Source organism: Gossypium hirsutum, chromosome A11 (genome assembly GCF_007990345.1).
Source record: "Gossypium hirsutum isolate 1008001.06 chromosome A11, Gossypium_hirsutum_v2.1, whole genome shotgun sequence".
NCBI lineage: Eukaryota > Viridiplantae > Streptophyta > Magnoliopsida > Malvales > Malvaceae > Gossypium > Gossypium hirsutum.
Window position 1 is genome coordinate 55,073,234 of NC_053434.1, and position 17,686 is coordinate 55,090,919.

The 17,686-nt window shown below is 30.7% G+C and overlaps 1 protein-coding gene across 2 annotated transcripts; it reads left to right on the forward strand.

Moving 5' to 3' along the window:
• Positions 1-2,504: 2,504 nt before the first annotated feature.
• On the forward strand, positions 2,505-13,803 carry LOC107898672 (uncharacterized). Of its 2 annotated transcripts, none has more exons than XM_041081984.1 (23): positions 2,505-2,650; positions 3,207-3,289; positions 3,488-3,997; positions 4,531-4,628; positions 4,722-4,793; positions 4,889-5,026; positions 5,855-5,973; positions 6,066-6,356; positions 7,721-7,808; positions 7,939-8,044; positions 8,132-8,242; positions 8,432-8,595; positions 8,681-8,795; positions 9,294-9,518; positions 9,605-9,795; positions 10,343-10,510; positions 10,654-10,759; positions 11,167-11,304; positions 12,117-12,275; positions 12,357-12,557; positions 12,914-13,108; positions 13,188-13,259; positions 13,411-13,803. In XM_041081984.1, the coding sequence occupies exons 2-23, from the start codon at positions 3,242-3,244 to the stop codon at positions 13,531-13,533; spliced, it is 3,438 nt and encodes a 1,145-aa protein (XP_040937918.1). In that variant the 5' UTR covers positions 2,505-2,650; positions 3,207-3,241; the 3' UTR covers positions 13,534-13,803. The 2 variants fall into 2 exon arrangements, with proteins under 2 accessions (XP_040937918.1, XP_040937919.1); XM_041081985.1 differs by having other exon boundaries at positions 2,645-2,708.
• Positions 13,804-17,686: the final 3,883 nt, after the last annotated feature.

Below are 17,686 nucleotides of genomic sequence, written 5' to 3' on the forward strand. Positions count from 1 at the left end.
TTATTTTTTTCATCTTCTAAATATTATAAAGTTTTACACATAAGATGTTTATATTGTCTACATTTTTTTTTGAAAAATGTTTTAATTATTTTTTATTTTATCATATTTCATAGTTTGCCTGATTAAATATTATATTTTAATTTTAAATTCTCATTGTAATATTCTTGTTGTACTGATTGGGGTGAATTCAAGGATGTGGGCAAAGTCTTTAATTTTTTAAAATTTTATTATTTAACTAGTCATTATACGAGAAACACCTCATTAGTTATACTGTATGGTCATAAACAATTTTTTATTGTATAATTGGATAGGCGGTGGCTGTGGTATTTACGTTACTAAAATCATAATATAATAGTTTTATCTAAAAATAATAAAATATTATTTAGTTATTTTAGATATATATTAAATAAATAACATAAAATTTTAAAAAAAAATAGAATAAAAGGTGCCCATACTCGGAACAATTTGTTGTTTAAGGCGGTCGAATTGTGATCCCTACTTAACATTTTATGCCCACTAATTAGCTAAAATTTTATTACTTAAGAAGTTTCCAGTTTTATAATTCGCGGTTTTAAATTATACCTTCTTCTAATATCTATTTTATTTCTTTTTTTGTTTTTAATTTATTTAAAAAATAAAATGTATTAATAAAAACATAAAATGTAATATATTTTTATTATACGTCAATAATTTCAAATAAAATGGTAGTTCAGCTATTAAAGTAAAACAATAAATAAATATCAAGGGATAGATCTTTGTTTAGACTAAAATTCCCAACAGTCGTTAAACTGATAAACTTAAATTTAATAAAATACTTTTAATAGTATTTACATTTTTAAATAAAAGTAGGGACCAAATTTGTAATAAACAAAGAGTACAAAACTTAATGTCTTACTTTAAATTTTTTATTCGCTTTTCTATACGTTTCATTACTTTTTAGTAATTTAATTATAGGTAAATTACCTAGTTGGTCACCCAATTTTTAGGATACTTTTATTTTTGTCATTCAAAATAAATTTTTTGCAAATTGGTTACTCAATTTTTAGGGCGCTTTCATTGTAGTCACTCAAGTGTTAAATCTCTAGCAACAGTTAACTATATAAGCCGCATCATGTTTGCATTTTCTTTTTAGTCACCTAAATTTTAGATTATTTTCATTTTAATGACCCCAAAAAGTATATTTTTAATTATTGATTGGAATAAAAAAAATAAGGATTAAAGTGAAAAGCGGTAGGAACTAAAATAATACACAAAAATTGTCAAATTGTACTTGTTTATCCTATTATCGAAAATGCTAAATTTGGTTTTTGAAATATAAATTTTTAAATATTAAGATTCAAAATTATAGTAGTAAATCGGTTGACATTATCAATTGATAAAAAATTTAACAATTTTATTTAATTTATTTTGATGTTTTGAAATTATGTTAAAAAAACATCAATGAAAATTATTGACTTTAATAGTTGTATGTGAAACCCAATTTTATTTTGATTATATGATATTGAATCTTTCATACTAAGCTAAAAATAAAGAAAAATCCTTATAATTAATTAAATTAATAAATTTTATCTTCCATTCCAAATAAAACTCATACTTTCTTCATCACTTCTTTACTCACATGAAGAAGAAACAATTAATTTAATTAATTGCAAATATTTGTTCCTTTACTTTTAGCTTAGTATGAAAGATTCGAGACTATATAATCAAATTTTTTTTAAGTTTTGTAGACAATTATTAAATATGAATTATTTCATTAAGAATAATTTAGAACAAAAAATAAAATTTAAAAATTTAAAAAATAAAATTTTAAAATTTAAAAGAAGATTAAATTAATTAATTTTAATATTATAATACCAAATTGGTTGACATTCTTCTATGAACAAAAAAAATCAATAATTTATTCAATTTCTTTTGATATTTTGAAACTTAAAATTTCAATATTAAAATAAAATTTAGAATTTCAGCAATCGATAAACAAATATAATTTGACAGTTTTTATGTATTATTTTAGTTTTTATTACTTTTTCACTAAAATAGAAATGTAAACATGATATAATGTGTACATTAAACCACCTTTGGAGTTTTAATACTTTGAGTGATCAAAATGAAAGTTTTAGGTTTCTAAGAAGTTTACCCTTTATTTATATACCTTCGTGATTAAGTCTTAAATAAGCGCGGAAAATCAGGGTGGGGTGGGGGAATAAATAATAGCTGGGCAGGGGGGATTTACAGCACACCCGCAGTTTGGACTGAAAGCACCATTTGAGATGCGCGTGGGTCCCCTCTGCCCTAAAGTAACCCATCTTGGCCTCTGTGTGCAACCAAACCAAGCTCGAAAAAGAAACTATTAAAATATATCCAGCCGTTATAAAGAGGCGCGCGTTCACTTGCCACGTCAGCTTCCCGTTAACTTTACGACTCTCCGTTAGTTCTATGTTTCCGTCTTAATGTTCGTTTATTCTCTCCTAAATTTCGCTTCCATCTTCAACCATTTATTCTTCTTATTAATTGATGACATAAAAGGAAAAATATAATAAATGATTTTTTATAAAGCTAAGAAGAATTTTGCTTGAACTGTTGAACTAGACCCATTTTGTGTTTTACTCTCACTGTCACTCCAATTCTCACTCTCTTTTCACAATCACTTTGTGTGAGTAGTTTTTCCATCTCTACTTTCTCTTCATTACTAAACTTGATCAAAAGTCAAGGTTTTTTTCTTCCCCTTTGGGCGGCGGAGGGATTTTATTGAGTTTTAGTGATATCCTTTTGCTGGTTTGATCATTGAAGCTAATGAGATTTCAGTAATTGGTTTCTTTGTTACTACTCTGATCAGTGCTTGGCATGTGAAGTTGAATTGAATTCTCATCATCTTTATTTTCTCTGTTTGGTTTCTCGGAATCCTTTTAAGGAAAATAATAAAATAAAAGAATGTCGGTGCTGGAAACTTGTACTTTTCCATCTTTTTCATATAGATTTTCTTTTCCATTCATCTAGAAAACAATCGATCATATTAATGATTTGGTTTTGCTATATTTTGACTTTTTTTGGTAAAGTTTTGGACTTTATTTTTTTTTCACACTGCTTGATTAGAAAGACAGACAAGGAAAGAAACATGATCAGAATTCCCCAGTTTCTTTTATTAATTATTTAGTTTGCTAGTGTTGCTCTTTTGCTTGTGTTAATTTGGGTGTTAAACTCTCTCTTAGGGGTTGGATTTTAGGTCAAGTGGAAGAACTTTACAATGTTCACCCAAGGCCTTGACAAGGATGCGTTCAGATGGGTTCGTGCGGTGAGTCATTTCAGTTGTTTATCCCTATAATTTCATACATTTATGCATTTGTATAGGTATTTGCTGCAAACATTTGTTTATTTAAATATATAGATATTTCATTGATTCGTGAAGGTAATGTTTGAAGTAGTTTTTACGTATATAGTGTAGTCTGAGGTGTTGGTCGAGTCTGATCTTATTGTTTTAAACTTGTATTAGGGAGGTGCTGCCAAGAACAGAGATTTTTTCGGTGTGACCATGGCAGTAAAACAAGCACTTGACCCTATTACCAGTTTAAGAAATGCTGGATTACCTCCTTCTGCAAAATTTCGTAATGGACATTTATCCCAGAATATAATACCTGTTAGTGGCAATGATGATGGTTCAGAATCAGACATGGACATCTCATCTGATTCTGAAGAGCATGCCCATGACGGGCAGTACTCGTTCATTTCATCTCCACAAGATGATAAGGTGCATAATGTTGCAGCTGCTTCGATGCAGAAATCAGAGGCTCATGGTCATTATGGACCTCAGCTGAAACTAGGAAATGGTGCTCAGAGACCAGCTCAGGTCTGTGGTGGGAAGGCGGACACTGTAGATAAGCAATTTTCAGATTCTGCCTGTAGCACTGAAGTTTCGTATATGCAGTATAGAAGCAACAATGGTGGTGCACCTCCTGGGGAAGCATATAATTCAGATAGTTATTCTTCTACAGTTACTTCTAGGGTAGGCATTGAAATAGTATCTAAATAGTTTTGCATCTTTAAGTGAACTTCTGGATACAAAACCTTTACTTACCTCGCTAAGAATTTTGCTTTTACTCAAGCACTTTCTCCTTTAATGTTATTTCCTTTGGTAATTTGTTATTATTTTATTAAGTTGCTTTGATTGTGCCCCCTTAAGCATTAAAGTAGAAACCTGGGCACTTGGCAACACTTTTTGGTCATGCTTATACAAATTTAAGATGGTACCTTTTTTTATGTGCAAAGTACATTGGGTGATATCTCCATTGTCAATTGGTGAGCTACCAGGGTTTCACATCCTAAAATGTTTCCTTTTTAACTTTCTAATGGTTTGACCGGTTATGGGAATGGGACTGGAGATGTTGAAATGGCTTCATTTGGGGGTATTCTTTAACTTGATTGTAATATGAAATTATAAGATTGAAATGTGAAGACCGCTTTGATGGTCAACTTAAATTTATTGTTAGTCTAAAACATTATACTCTGTGTAGTACTCAGCTATCTACATCCATGTAGGTTTTTCATACTGGAGGAATGCAAAAGGTGAAGCCTTTTCACTATGATACCATTATTCAAGATAACAGCGGGGATGAGATTCTCGACCAATCAGTGAGGTTTGTGTTTCTGCATCTCTATGCATAGTTCCCTTGATGTTTTCCGAGAAAAATGTCTGCAGTGCACTTCAATTGAACAATTATGTATTACAGGACTGTGGAACATGGAGGAACCAACGAATCCACTAATAATATGCCCACACGTCGCCCTATATTTCATGCAAGGTTAGTTAATAGCTAAGCTAGGCATGGGTTTCTTTGGTTTAGCATTTTGCCTTCATAAGTTTAGACAACTGACTGCATTGATTAAAATGTTTCAGTGGGCTTGGTCCATGGTGTGCAGTGCTGTCTTATGATGCTTGTGTACGTTTATGCTTAAATTCATGGGCCAAAGGTTGCACAGAAGAGGCTCCCTACTTCTTGAATCAAGAATGTGCAGAGTTGCGGAAAGCATTTGGGTGAGTCAATGTATTCCCTTTTTGTTTGTTTTGTATCATGTTTTTGCGGTTAATGCCCTGCCAGTTTATGGTCAATATGTGATCAAAATACTAGTTTAACTCTGAAATCCAACTTAAGATTGGTTGAATGAAGCCTCTCTAATATTGAAATCCCTATAACTTGATATGCTGATAGAAGTATGAAATATTACCCATATTTGGCAATATGGGGTCAGAAATAAGCATGGATGAAATATTACCCATATTTGGCAATATGGGGTCAGAAATAAGCATGGATGGATGTCGAACTTTAGACATATTGACCATGTGATACTGTTGCTTTGGTTAGTTCCTTGCCTTCCATGATAGTTACCATCACCGGAAAACTTTGCATTAGGGTTAGTTATTTCTCATTTTTATCAAAGAATCATTGAGGCGATTTGGTTCTTTGAAAATATTTCTGGTCCACCCTAACGAACAGATTATAAGTTACGGTTGGTTATGAAATATATAGTAGTTGATGCTATGGCCTGCGTTGAATTCTTAATTTCACTTAATAAAGAACCATTTTAGAACATACTAAATACTTGCAATGAGATTCATTGCATTTTAACCAGCTCACTTAGAATAAACACCCAGTGTTCCTGGCTTTTGCTTGCAATGATTGCATTGTTCATGCCTGCCTGCCTTTGTGCATCCGTGCATGTAAGATTCAAGCTTTCTTGTTTATATTTGGATATGCAGTCCATTTACATGATGCTTTCTTATTGTTAATATATTCCGGGCTTGTTAGTTCTTCCCTTTATGTTTTGAGTTACCTATCTCTGACTACCGCATTTAATTTTCTAGTCTACAGCAGGTACTATTGCAGCCAGAAGAAGAGCTATTGGCAAAACAATCTTCTGAGTTAGTTAGTGAAGCAGCTGCTCCTAAATCAAAGAGGTTCATTGGCAAAATGAAAGTTCAAGGTACTGTCCTGTTTCCGGGAAAAAAGTTCACCAAATTGTAATAATATTTTGTGTTTAAGCCTACAAATATATCTTCTTTCTGTTTTGGACAGTGCGTAAAGTCAAAATGGGTTTAGATCCTCCTCCTGGCTGCAATCTATCTATAGTGAAGATGGAATCCGTTCATCAACGTTTCTGCAAAGTAAACTCGATGTTGCATTCTGGATGGGAAGCTCTTCGGAAAGTTCGATTGGCTCCCAATACGCCTGTAAATGGTTCTCTTTCAAAGCAAAGCCTAGCTTATCTGCAGGCTAGCAGCCAGTATATAAAGGAGGTATCCAAGCTCTTGAAAACTGGAGTGACTACTTTGCGCAGCAATTCAACATCATATGAAGAAATTCCAGGTATTTATACCCCTTTTAGTTTTATGATAATCTAGTTGTCTGATGTTATGATTCAAATAATAAAATATGGTCAGAAAATTGGTCGTTAGACTATTATTATTCTTGAACCTATCCTTTGTGGCTTTGTCCTGGTTCATTGGTTTCAACACCCTTTGCTAGGTCATGTTTTCTCCTCATATGTGCTGCTTCTTTCCTTACCACCTAATAACTCCTTAAAGCTTCATAGAGAATGTATAACTAAATTTAGTGTGGTATGTTGTTAGAGCCATTCCATAAATTCAGTAAGTACTGTTGTGATCAATGAATACAGGACCGTAGAAATTCTAAGAGAATTTTGAAGATTTCTAAGAGGAAATGAGATGAAGAAATTTTCTTAGTATTCTGAATTTTGCAGCCTTATTATCCAGCCTTATATACACAAAAAAATAAGCTATAACAAGAATCAATTAGCTACATGTAGTCTATTAAATCCCAAGAATCTTCGAATAAGAATCCCGGATTTCCATAATGTCAATCCATCTCTTTTAAAGATCTTATCAATTGTTTGGAGGTACTTGGAACCAATTATATGAATTTTTGGCACTATCAAGTAGTAATAGTTAATTTCTAAGGAATGACTTGACCAGGGGAAATGCTGCTTAGGTATCAACAGCAGCTATCAATTACACCTGCAGCATCCTACGGAACTTTTATGAGACATGTGAGTTACAAGGAGCAAAATAGTACACTTCTAACAATTGTAACCTCTGAACATTTAGATGACTTCCTTTTTCCTCCATTTATTATTTGATAGGATGCTAAATAGGAGATGTTCTTAATTATTGTAAATATCTAGCTATGGTAATTAAAGTTATAGTCACTCTTCTTTCTTCCTAATAGGTGGGTGCTAGGGATAGGTGTTAGCTTCATACTATTGAGTCACAATTTTTTCAATAAAGCCTTTATTCTACCAAGTAAGCAAGACCACTCAATATTTGAAGGAATTTGAACAAGGAGAGAGTACTTTCTTGAACTAGTACATATCTATGTTTGTATTTTGTAGTCTAGCAGGTTAAGAATAATATGGCCATAGAGCAATTTTTTTTTTTTTTGGGTTAAATAAGAACATCTTAGTTCAAGTAACGTTCATCCATGTTTGTTGCAAGGATGTGATCCTAAATAGGGAGCACTCCTTGTGTAATAGGATCTATTTCCCCACCTACCAGAAATAATGCAAAAAGGCTTAGGTGGTGGTTGTTGTTGATTATGATGCTGATTTGTCTCAGAGAATAGGATGCTATTACCTTGTGTATAATCTCTTGATGAATTGAATTTGTACTTGCCTTGTGCACTATCTAACATCAGGTGGTGGTTGTAATTCTTAGAAACATATTGTTGCTTGCTGAAATTGAAAAGTTCTTCTGAGGATGATGTGACCAAAATGCAACCAGGATCCAGTGAAACTCATGTGTTGTATGTAGCTCCTCTGACCCCTTATATATGTTGTCCTTCCTCCATACTTTTGCTTGCTTGTTATCTTTTTTTTTTTTCCTCCTGCTCCATAACCTCTGGAAACTTTCTTTCCTGATATTTTACTTCACAGCTTACCTGATGGCCTTGGTGACGATTTGATTGTCAAAGTTCATGACTCCAAGGGGCAGTATTGTGGTCATGTCCTAGCACAAGTGGTTTCTATTGCCGATGACCCTGTAAGGATATTTGAGTAATACCTAGTCTTTATGGCCTAGGAGAAGGACAGATGGTTATGCTGAAAGCTTAAAACATTGGTTATGCAGGGTGACAAGCTTCGATGGTGGCCAATATATCATGAGCCGGATCATGAACTTGTTGGCCGGATTCAACTGTATATACACTATTCAACCAGTCAAGAGGAGAATAATCTCAAGGTACATGCAAAATGTAATCATCCGGTAAATTTTCAAATGACTCCACTCAAGGGTTTTGTTTTAAAAAATAATAATTTTCCTTTACCACTAGCTACTGTTTTACTATTTGAATTAGAGCTTGACCAAAAAAAAAAAAAAAATAACAACTATACTAGAAGTGACAGTAAGACTTAACATTTGTTTTGCCAGTGTGGTTCTGTTGCAGAAACTGTAGCATATGATCTTTTGATGGAAGTCGCAATGAAAGTTCAGCACTTTCAGGAAAGAAATTTGTTGCTACATGGCCCTTGGAAGTGGTTGGTGAATGAATTTGCATCATACTATGGTGTATCAGATGCATATACAAAGTTAAGGTATGGGTATATGCTAGAATGGTAGTTCATGTTTTCATTACAAGTTTAAATTGTTTTATTTATTTGATTTTCTTTTCATCTACAGATACCTTTCTTATATCATGGATGTGGCTACACCAACTGCGGACTGCCTTACATTAATACATGATTTACTATCTCCTGTGAAGTCCAATACCAAGCACAAATTAAGTCACCAAGAGGTATTAGCACTATTTGAGCAAAATTATTTTATAATTTGAATTGATCTTTTTTTTCTTTTCAATGTTTCGGATGTCTGTTTTACTAAGAAAGGGCTGGCCATTAGCTTCATAGTCATTATGCTAGTCAGATTGTATCTACTCAGAAATGGAATTGTTAAACATGTATCTAGGTTTAATTCGTCCCTTTGAAGCACCTTTATAGTTCTTGTTAGTTTGGATCGTCTGATTCACTATTTAATGTACACTAATGACTAAAATGTTTCTTGAATTTCCATCTTATTTTTTATTCAGGTCATAGATGTGCCACTTTGCTATTGCCATTTTGATGCATCTTTCTTTCATTTTAATTTTTATCCTTCAATCTCATGGTATTTAGTAGTTAAAATTATACAAAGGCATACATATACACATTTGCATGCATACATGTTTCAGAAAATGTCTTACTATATACAAACTCTTTTTTTCTTCTTATGAAAGTAATTCTGTTACATCAATCAGAACCGCATCCTTGGGGAAGTTGAGGATCAGGTCCAGCAGATTTTAAATGTGATCTTTGAAAATTACAAGTCATTAGATGAATCATTGCCATCAGGGATGATGAGTGTTTTTAAGGCTGCCACCGGATCACCAGCTCCTGCCTTGGTCCCTGCCATCAAGCTCTATAGCCTATTACATGATATATTAACTCCCGAGATACAACTGAAGTTCTGTGGATATTTTCAGGTACAAGTGACTTATTTCTTCATAGTCATGGTTTTATATATTCCTTTCTTGTTTGTTTTCTCTATAAACTTGCTATAACCTTGCAGGCTGCTGCAAAAAAGAGATCAAGAAGGCACCAGGCTGAAACAGACGAGTTCATTTTGAGCAATAATGGCAGTGCATTGATGGATCCAATGACTCTTTCAATGTCTTATCAGAAGATGAAAATTTTAATTTCAAGTATCAAGAATGAGATTTTCACCGATATAGAGATCCACAAGCAGAATATTCTTCCTAGGTGATTTTCTCTTATTTCAGGAGATTACAGGATGCAAAATGATTTATTGTGGTTCTGAAACAATTGTTCTTTCTTTTCCCTTCCACTTGTTGATCAATTAAGACTGCATATGCTCCAATATGTTGAAATTTCTTTGCACCTGAGGCTATGCAGCTAATGCTGGACGTGGATATGTGTCTAGTGAGGGTGTTTTAAGTTTTATTCTCATTTGTCCTTTGGAAGGTGATGACTCCGTACCCATGTCATGTCCACTTTGAGAAGTTGTAGCAACATAGAATCTAGATTTTCCTGTTTAGCTAATTTGCATTAAAAGTTTAGTAACATTAGTTTGAAAAATAAAAGAACGAAGAGAATGCAAATCTATTGGAGGAGGAAGGTTCAAATAGAAAAGGGTTAAAGGTAGATGACTGGTAGCTCTTAAATATTCTTAGAATTACTTGGTATTTAGGTTTGTCCCCTGTACTTGTATTTTTCTGGTTTTGCTTTTTGACTGCTTCAATTCTTCTGTACTAATATTTGTTGCTGCTCCATCTTCTACTTTTTGCAGTTTTATAGACCTTCCAAATCTTTCTGCACCCATATACAGTGCAGATCTTTGCAGTAGATTGCGAGCATTTCTTGTTTCATGCCCCCCTCCTGGCCCCTCTCGTCCTGTAATAGAACTTGTTATTGCAACAGCAGACTTTCAAAGAGATCTGTCTTCCTCAAATATTAAGTAAAGATCTTAGTTATATATTATGAACTTGTTCTATTCGGTGACCCCCAAAAAAAAAGATATTGTTCTAGTCTATAATTTCTATTGTTTCAAAATATTTTCTGTTGTTTTCCGTTCTTCTCTGATCTTATAACATTTTTCAGACCTGTTAAAGGGGGAGTCGAGGCAAAAGAACTATTTCACTCTTATATAACATGTTGGATTGAAGAGAAGCGCCATTCTTTACTTGATTCATGCAAGCTAGATAAGGTACAAATTTCATGTTGCAGACTTGCATTGACCCTATCTAGGAAAGGTCAAATACAGTTGTGCATTCTTTACTTGAGTTTTTAATGGTTCAGACCAAGTAATTCTTGGACACTTGTGCATTGTTTGCTTTTATTTGCTTAAGAAAATCACTGTCGGTATTGCTTGGAATACAATTTGGGATCCTCACATTTTACCCTGATGGGTTGAACTTTCTTTCTTTGTGGTTTGATCTAAACAGTTCATCATTCATTAGCATTCTGAATATATATATATGTATGTATAAGTGTGTGTATGCGGACTGCCTAGGCCAGGGAATTGCCAAGTGTGCATGACTAATTAAAATTGATTGTAAGCCAAGGTTTTCTATTTTCCCCACTCAAAGGCAATTTTCTTGAAATTGGTTGCAGGTTAAATGTTCTGATATTAAAACATCACAATCAACAACTCCTTTCATAGATGATATGTATGATCAGCTAACAGAGACATTGAATGAATATGAAATTATCATTTCTCGCTGGCCAGAATTCACCATCATCTTGGAAAATGTACGTTGTTCTGACCTTTTGCTTTGTTATGATATATTTGACTATTGGTAGAGATTTTTAGAATTATGTAGTACAGGAATGACATAGAATTAAAAAAAATGAACCCAACAATATTTCATATAATGGACCTAAAACTACAAAATAACATGTTACCTAGTTTCATGACAGTATCAGTTTTCAGGGGAATTTTGTACTTATGATTTTGAGCCTTATGTTAGGTTCTTGCTTAATATGACATCTTACTATTATTATGGTATTAGATTTACAACTTATTTATGGCAATCTATCATTTTTGCTAGTTAATTAATAGTTACCTAAAGAATTGTGATTAATATATAATATACAAAAGCACAAATTTGGAGAAACTTTTGATGTGTTGGGAATATCTTTTATTCTTCATTATATTAAATTAGTTTTAGCATATAAAAAACGTAATATCAATTAATTAATAATAAATAAAATTATAGTAACATTTAATTAGATTTTTTGAATTACACAAGTGTTTAGCGAGAAGATGAGTTTAGTTGTTTTTGAAATAGTGCAGTTGTTTTAATCCAAATTAAACATAAATAAAATCAAATTGTAGGTATTTGAAGTTGGTTTTATTGAACTATACATCATATTAAACCATAAATTCGGTAACAATAAATTTGGTCCAAAAAAAAGTTATTACTTATAGTTATATATCAATTAAAATTAATATTTAGCATTATAAATAGCATCCATCACATAGCAACTAAAAACATGTGTTTAATCTGCTTTATGCTAACCAAACCTGTTTATGTCTCGTTGCTACTTGTTGCTATGAAAAGGCTGTAGCAGATGTCGAGAAAGCCATTATTAAAGCTTTAGAGAGACAGTATGCTGATGTTCTAGCTCCACTAAAGGATGGCCTTGCTCCGAAGATAATTGGCAAATATGTTCATAAATTCACCAAAGGAACTGCTGTCATCTATGTTGTTCCGGATGAGGTAAAGTTTTCTTCACGCATTTTTTCTGATTTGTCCGGTTTTTAACCCCTAACAACTAAAGAAAAATAATTATTTTTTCAGTTGGGAGTTCTTTTGAATTCCATGAAAAGGATACTTTTTGTACTGCATCCCAAGATAGAAACCAAGCTGAAGTCATGGTGTCCTTGCACTCCACCTGGTGGAAATGCAATTCCAGGAGAGCCTCTCAGTGAAATTACGGTAATGCTGAGGGCTGACTTCAGAAACCATATTCAAGCGATAGTGGAGAAACTTGCAGAGAATGTGAGTATCCTCTAGTACGCTGTGGAATCTATTATTGGTTTCATATCATGCTTTTGAGATTTCCAACGTCTGTGATTCTGGACTCGTTTTGTTTATTATGCAGTAGAATCTAGTACACAGTGTATTATCAATCTAGTACACAGTGTATTATCTCCTTGCTTTTGTTCTGAGTCTCTAATTTCCAGCTTTTCTTTTCTTCTTTCTTTTTTTAAATAATTTTAAGATTACACATTCCTAGTTTAATATTAGATGCATTGTTAGCATCCTGGAATATGTGAATGCACAAGTATTTACATATTATATCCACTGTTTTGTTAAAGATATTCTTATGCTTTCTATTTCTTTATTTTTTACAGACAAAAGTTCAGACTGCTACAAAATTGAAGAAGATAATCCAAGACTCAAAGGAAACCGTTGTAGAGTCGGATGTAAGAAGTAGAATGCAGCCTTTGAAAGATCTTTTGATAAATATGATAGAGAACCTCCATTCTGTTTTTGAGCCACATGTGTTCATAACCGTCTGTCGAAATTTTTGGGACCGGATGGGACAGGTAGAACTGGCAAATATCTTCATATCCTTAATTTAAAATCATGAAAACGTATATAACATTTGTTTTCTATTTCTTACAGGATGTTCTACACTTTATGGAAAACCGAAGAGAGAACATGTCCTGGTATAAGGGCTTAAGGATTGCGATTTCGGTAAGTCTCTCCTCGACCAGTGAACATCCTGATATAAATTTGGATCCCTCGGACAAACACTTGAACTTTTGTCATTTCTATATATAGTATTAACCCATTGTTCGTTAGCCTTGGTAGTTTACATGTTATTGAAAGCATTGCTAAACTGCAGGTTTTGGACGAAATCTTTGCGGCACAGATGCAGAAGTTGCTAGGGAATGCACTCCAGGAAAAAGATTTGGAGCCACCTCCATCTGTGATAGAAGTGCGGTCGATGTTTGCGAGGATTTTTTAAATTACGAGAAGTATGATTAGCTTGGTCTATCTATCTGCCTGTACAGATTTAGTCGAATTATACACTGCTTGGAAAGGAATGACTACCAGAAGCGATGGTTTTCAGAAATTTTGTAGAGGTCTCCAATGGAGGCCATCATTTCTTTGCCTCTATTTTTTTTTTTTGGAAGAAATGTATGAAATTTTGGGAAGTCACAGATTTGATATCCATTTTCCTACAGTTTTGTAACCGGGCTGAAAGTTATGAAAGAGGAATGTGTTTCAATCGCTACCAGCTAACTAGCAAAGGAAACCTAAGGTGTTCTTAGTTTTTTACGTCTCCTTAGGTTTTGGAATTAATCATCAGCCAGAAGGTAAAAGTTGAAAATGAAAGCAGTGTGGACTATATCATTCGATTCAAGCCTTACAAATTAAGGGAAAGAATGTCATTGCGGGGGGGACTGAATTTTTGACGACACAAAGCCTTGGGATAAAGTTTGGTACAAGGTCCTAGACCATATAAAAATTTCATTCTTGTTTCTTTAACTATTTTATCGTCCGACATGGCTTAACGGTGATTGTGGTATTAAATCAGAAATGGTGGCAGATTAGAATTATGGAAAAAAACGAAAAAAATTGAAAACAATTTAGGTGTAAAACCAAAACTGGTTTCTTATAATTTTTTCCTCCAAATTATTGTTTAGCTTGATTTAGTTTCAAATGTGGAGAAATTAAAATTTCAGGTTTTCAAATCTCTAGGAATTAAAATATTCTCTAAAATAAACTTTAATGATGTGATACAATATTTAAATATCAGAGTTTCCAAAATATAAATTATTTTTTAAAGATGTTATAAATATTATAAAAAAATAATATGATGTATGAATAACTGTAAAGAAAAATAGTTATTATCTAAAGAATGTCAACCTATAATTGGATTTAAATTGGCAAGTTCTAATCCACAATAACCTAATTTTATACAGAAAATGAAATTATGAAAAAAGTCAAAACTAAAATAAAGTTGCCAAGTTGTCATCCACAATAATTAAAACCTATTTTTATACTGCAATGAAATTATGAAAAAAAGAAATTTACGTTCCTGCAGTTTGTAAGTTAATAATGAAGGTTTTTTTCAAATATATACTATATATTTGTAAACCCCTTTACTAATTTGGATCTCCTTCCGTAATTAAAATATACACATCAATAAAATCCTAAATTAATTATCCAACCAAAGCTTTACTATATTTTTATTTTTACGTACCTCCATCAATTGTATATGTATACTATTATTAAGTCTCTGAGTTGGTGTCATGAGTCTAACTCGACATCATTTCAACTGTGAAAGTATTAAAATATCCTTACCTTAAGGGGTAATTAATATTATTATAAGTGTATTTTTATCTTTTTATACATTTATATAATCTTCAAATAAAATAATTAAGAAATAATATTTGAGAATCAAACATAAAATCAACAAATTCATATGAAAAAACCCTTACTGCTCTAACAAGGCCCTGTTCTTAATTGCGCTTGGGAAGCTAAGAGTGTTTTGTCACAGTAGAAACAATGAAACAACTAGCTTTTGGGGTCAAAATTGTGGCGGAAAAGTGTTTTTCCACCCAATTGCAAAAGTTAAGATTTAAGTACTTTTTATATTTACGTTTGGAAGTGAAAATTATCAAAATATTTTTATTTATATTAAATATTAAAAGTATATAAAAATTAGATTAATTTATATTTTATATATCATTATTTTAAAATATTTAAATATTATTTTTTTATTATATTAAATTATTTAAATATAAATTATTATATTTAAGTTTTTTAATATTTTATATACTATTAATTTTGCAAATAATTTATATCAATTACTCAAAAAGTCTTTAAAATTTATATTTCATGTACTATTATATTAAATTATTAAAATATCATTAAATAATTGAAAAAGAATACAACATAATATCACCTCTTTATTTCATACAATCCATTATCGCTAGTTGTATCGTAGAGTTTGAAGCGAAGGAATTTATTGCAAGATTAGCAAACAACAAATAGTAATTGCAAGATTTGGACAATTGGGTGAAAGAGATAGTGGAAGGAGATTCTGAATTTTGGAGGGAATTGTCACAGTTGATTAAAAGGAGTCATCAATTTTCGTTTCTAGTCCCATCATTTTTTCTTTTAATGTTTCTATCCAATTGTTTGAGATTGGGGAATATAATGCCTTAGTGATCCGATTCTGTTGGTGTATAAATAAATATATATATTATTACTTGGTGCAGTGCAATTATGCAAGAAAGTACATTTCTTGTTCTCTTTTTTATTTTTTTAATATAATTAATTATTTTAGTTAGATAATTAAATGTTAGTAGTTTTGTCCTTAGGTTTCAGATTTAATTCATCTCTCATTCATATTTATATTTTCTATTTCATGTTTTAAGTATCTTCTTCTTCTTCTTTTTTTTAATGAATGTTTTTAACATATTAGCTTCCTTAGTTAAATAGTTAAATAATAATGATTTCATCATTAAGATCCGGGATTAATTTCCTTTTTCTAAATATATTTGTAATTTTTATTTCATACTGTTTCAATTTTTTTAATTTTTAATTACTAAATATATTGTTTTTAATTTTTTTATTGTAATTCATCTTTTTAATTAATAACTCTTTTAATTATAAAATCAAATAATAAATATATATTTTACATATATCATTATGTTAAAAATATTTGAAAATAATAACAACTCTATATATAATATAAACATCAACTATTTTTTTATATATTTTTCTTTATATATAATATTTATAGGTCAAATATTTATTTTCTCCATGTATATTGTGGGTATGGTGATTTCTAATATTATAAAATGAAATAATTGTTTTTTCATCTACACTGTGAGTATTATATTTCAAATATATTTATATGTGAAATATTTCAATTAATTATTTGAAATATCATTATGTTTATATGTGAAATATTTTAAATACACATACAAAAATATTTACTACACTCATGATATGGATTGAAAAATAAATATTATACATATAAAATTTATATTTACTAAAAATAATCATATTTGTAATAATAATTTGATTTTATGAATAAAAGATTTATTAATTAAAAAGATAAATTAAAATTAAAAAAAATATTTATTAATTAAAAATAAAAAACTTGAAACAATATTAAATAAAAATTAAAAATGTGTCTAGAAAAAAGGGAATTGTACTTAGGTCATAAGGATGAAATCATTATTATTTAACTATTTAACTAAAAAACTAATATATTAAAAACATTCATTAAAAAAAGAAAAAGAAAAGGAAGCTTAAAACAACATGAAATAAAAAATATAAATGTGAGTTGGAGAGGAATCAAAGCTAGGACTCAATGGCAAAACCACCAATATTTAACCATTCAATTAAAAAAATTAATTACATTAAAAAAGTCAAATATTACAACTTAAAAAGAAAAACGCGCTCAGTTAGACGCGCTTTCACATTCTTTCTTTAAAAATAACTTATTTTTTTAAATAAAATTTAAAACCATCTAAAATCCTAATTAATTTTTTTTTCATATTCTTCAAATTTAGCCTTATTATTTTTTAGATGTTAACTAGCATATACAAGAATGTGGTAGTTTAAATGCCCCAAATTGTGATGACTCGCTTTTATTTGGAACTGTTATTTAAATATGTACTCCATGATTTTTTTATGTATTAAATATGTTTTATAAAAGTTTGAGCCAATATTTTAGCATTACTCAACTAAACGAGTTCCCTGTTAAAATTACTGGATATAATCTCATTTAGTATCTTTAGGCTCAGTTTGTTTACAAGTAAAATATTTTTCGAAAAATGATTTACTTTTTTGGTATTTAGATGAATCAGTGTAAAATATTTTCTGTTATTTAGCAGATTTCTTGAAAGTATTTTTCAAAAAATCTGTTTTTACATATATTAATAAATTTATATTTTAATTTTTTTACATATATTGCAATAATTTATTTATAAATAAATAAATAAAATTAAATATATAATAATACTCCATTATTAAGCTAAAATATTAACCGTCATAAATTGAAAACAACCAAAGTCAAATAAATTATTTGTAATTGTGTTATAAAAAAAATAAAAAACAAGGATTGAATAATTATAAATTAGCTTCCAAACCACAAT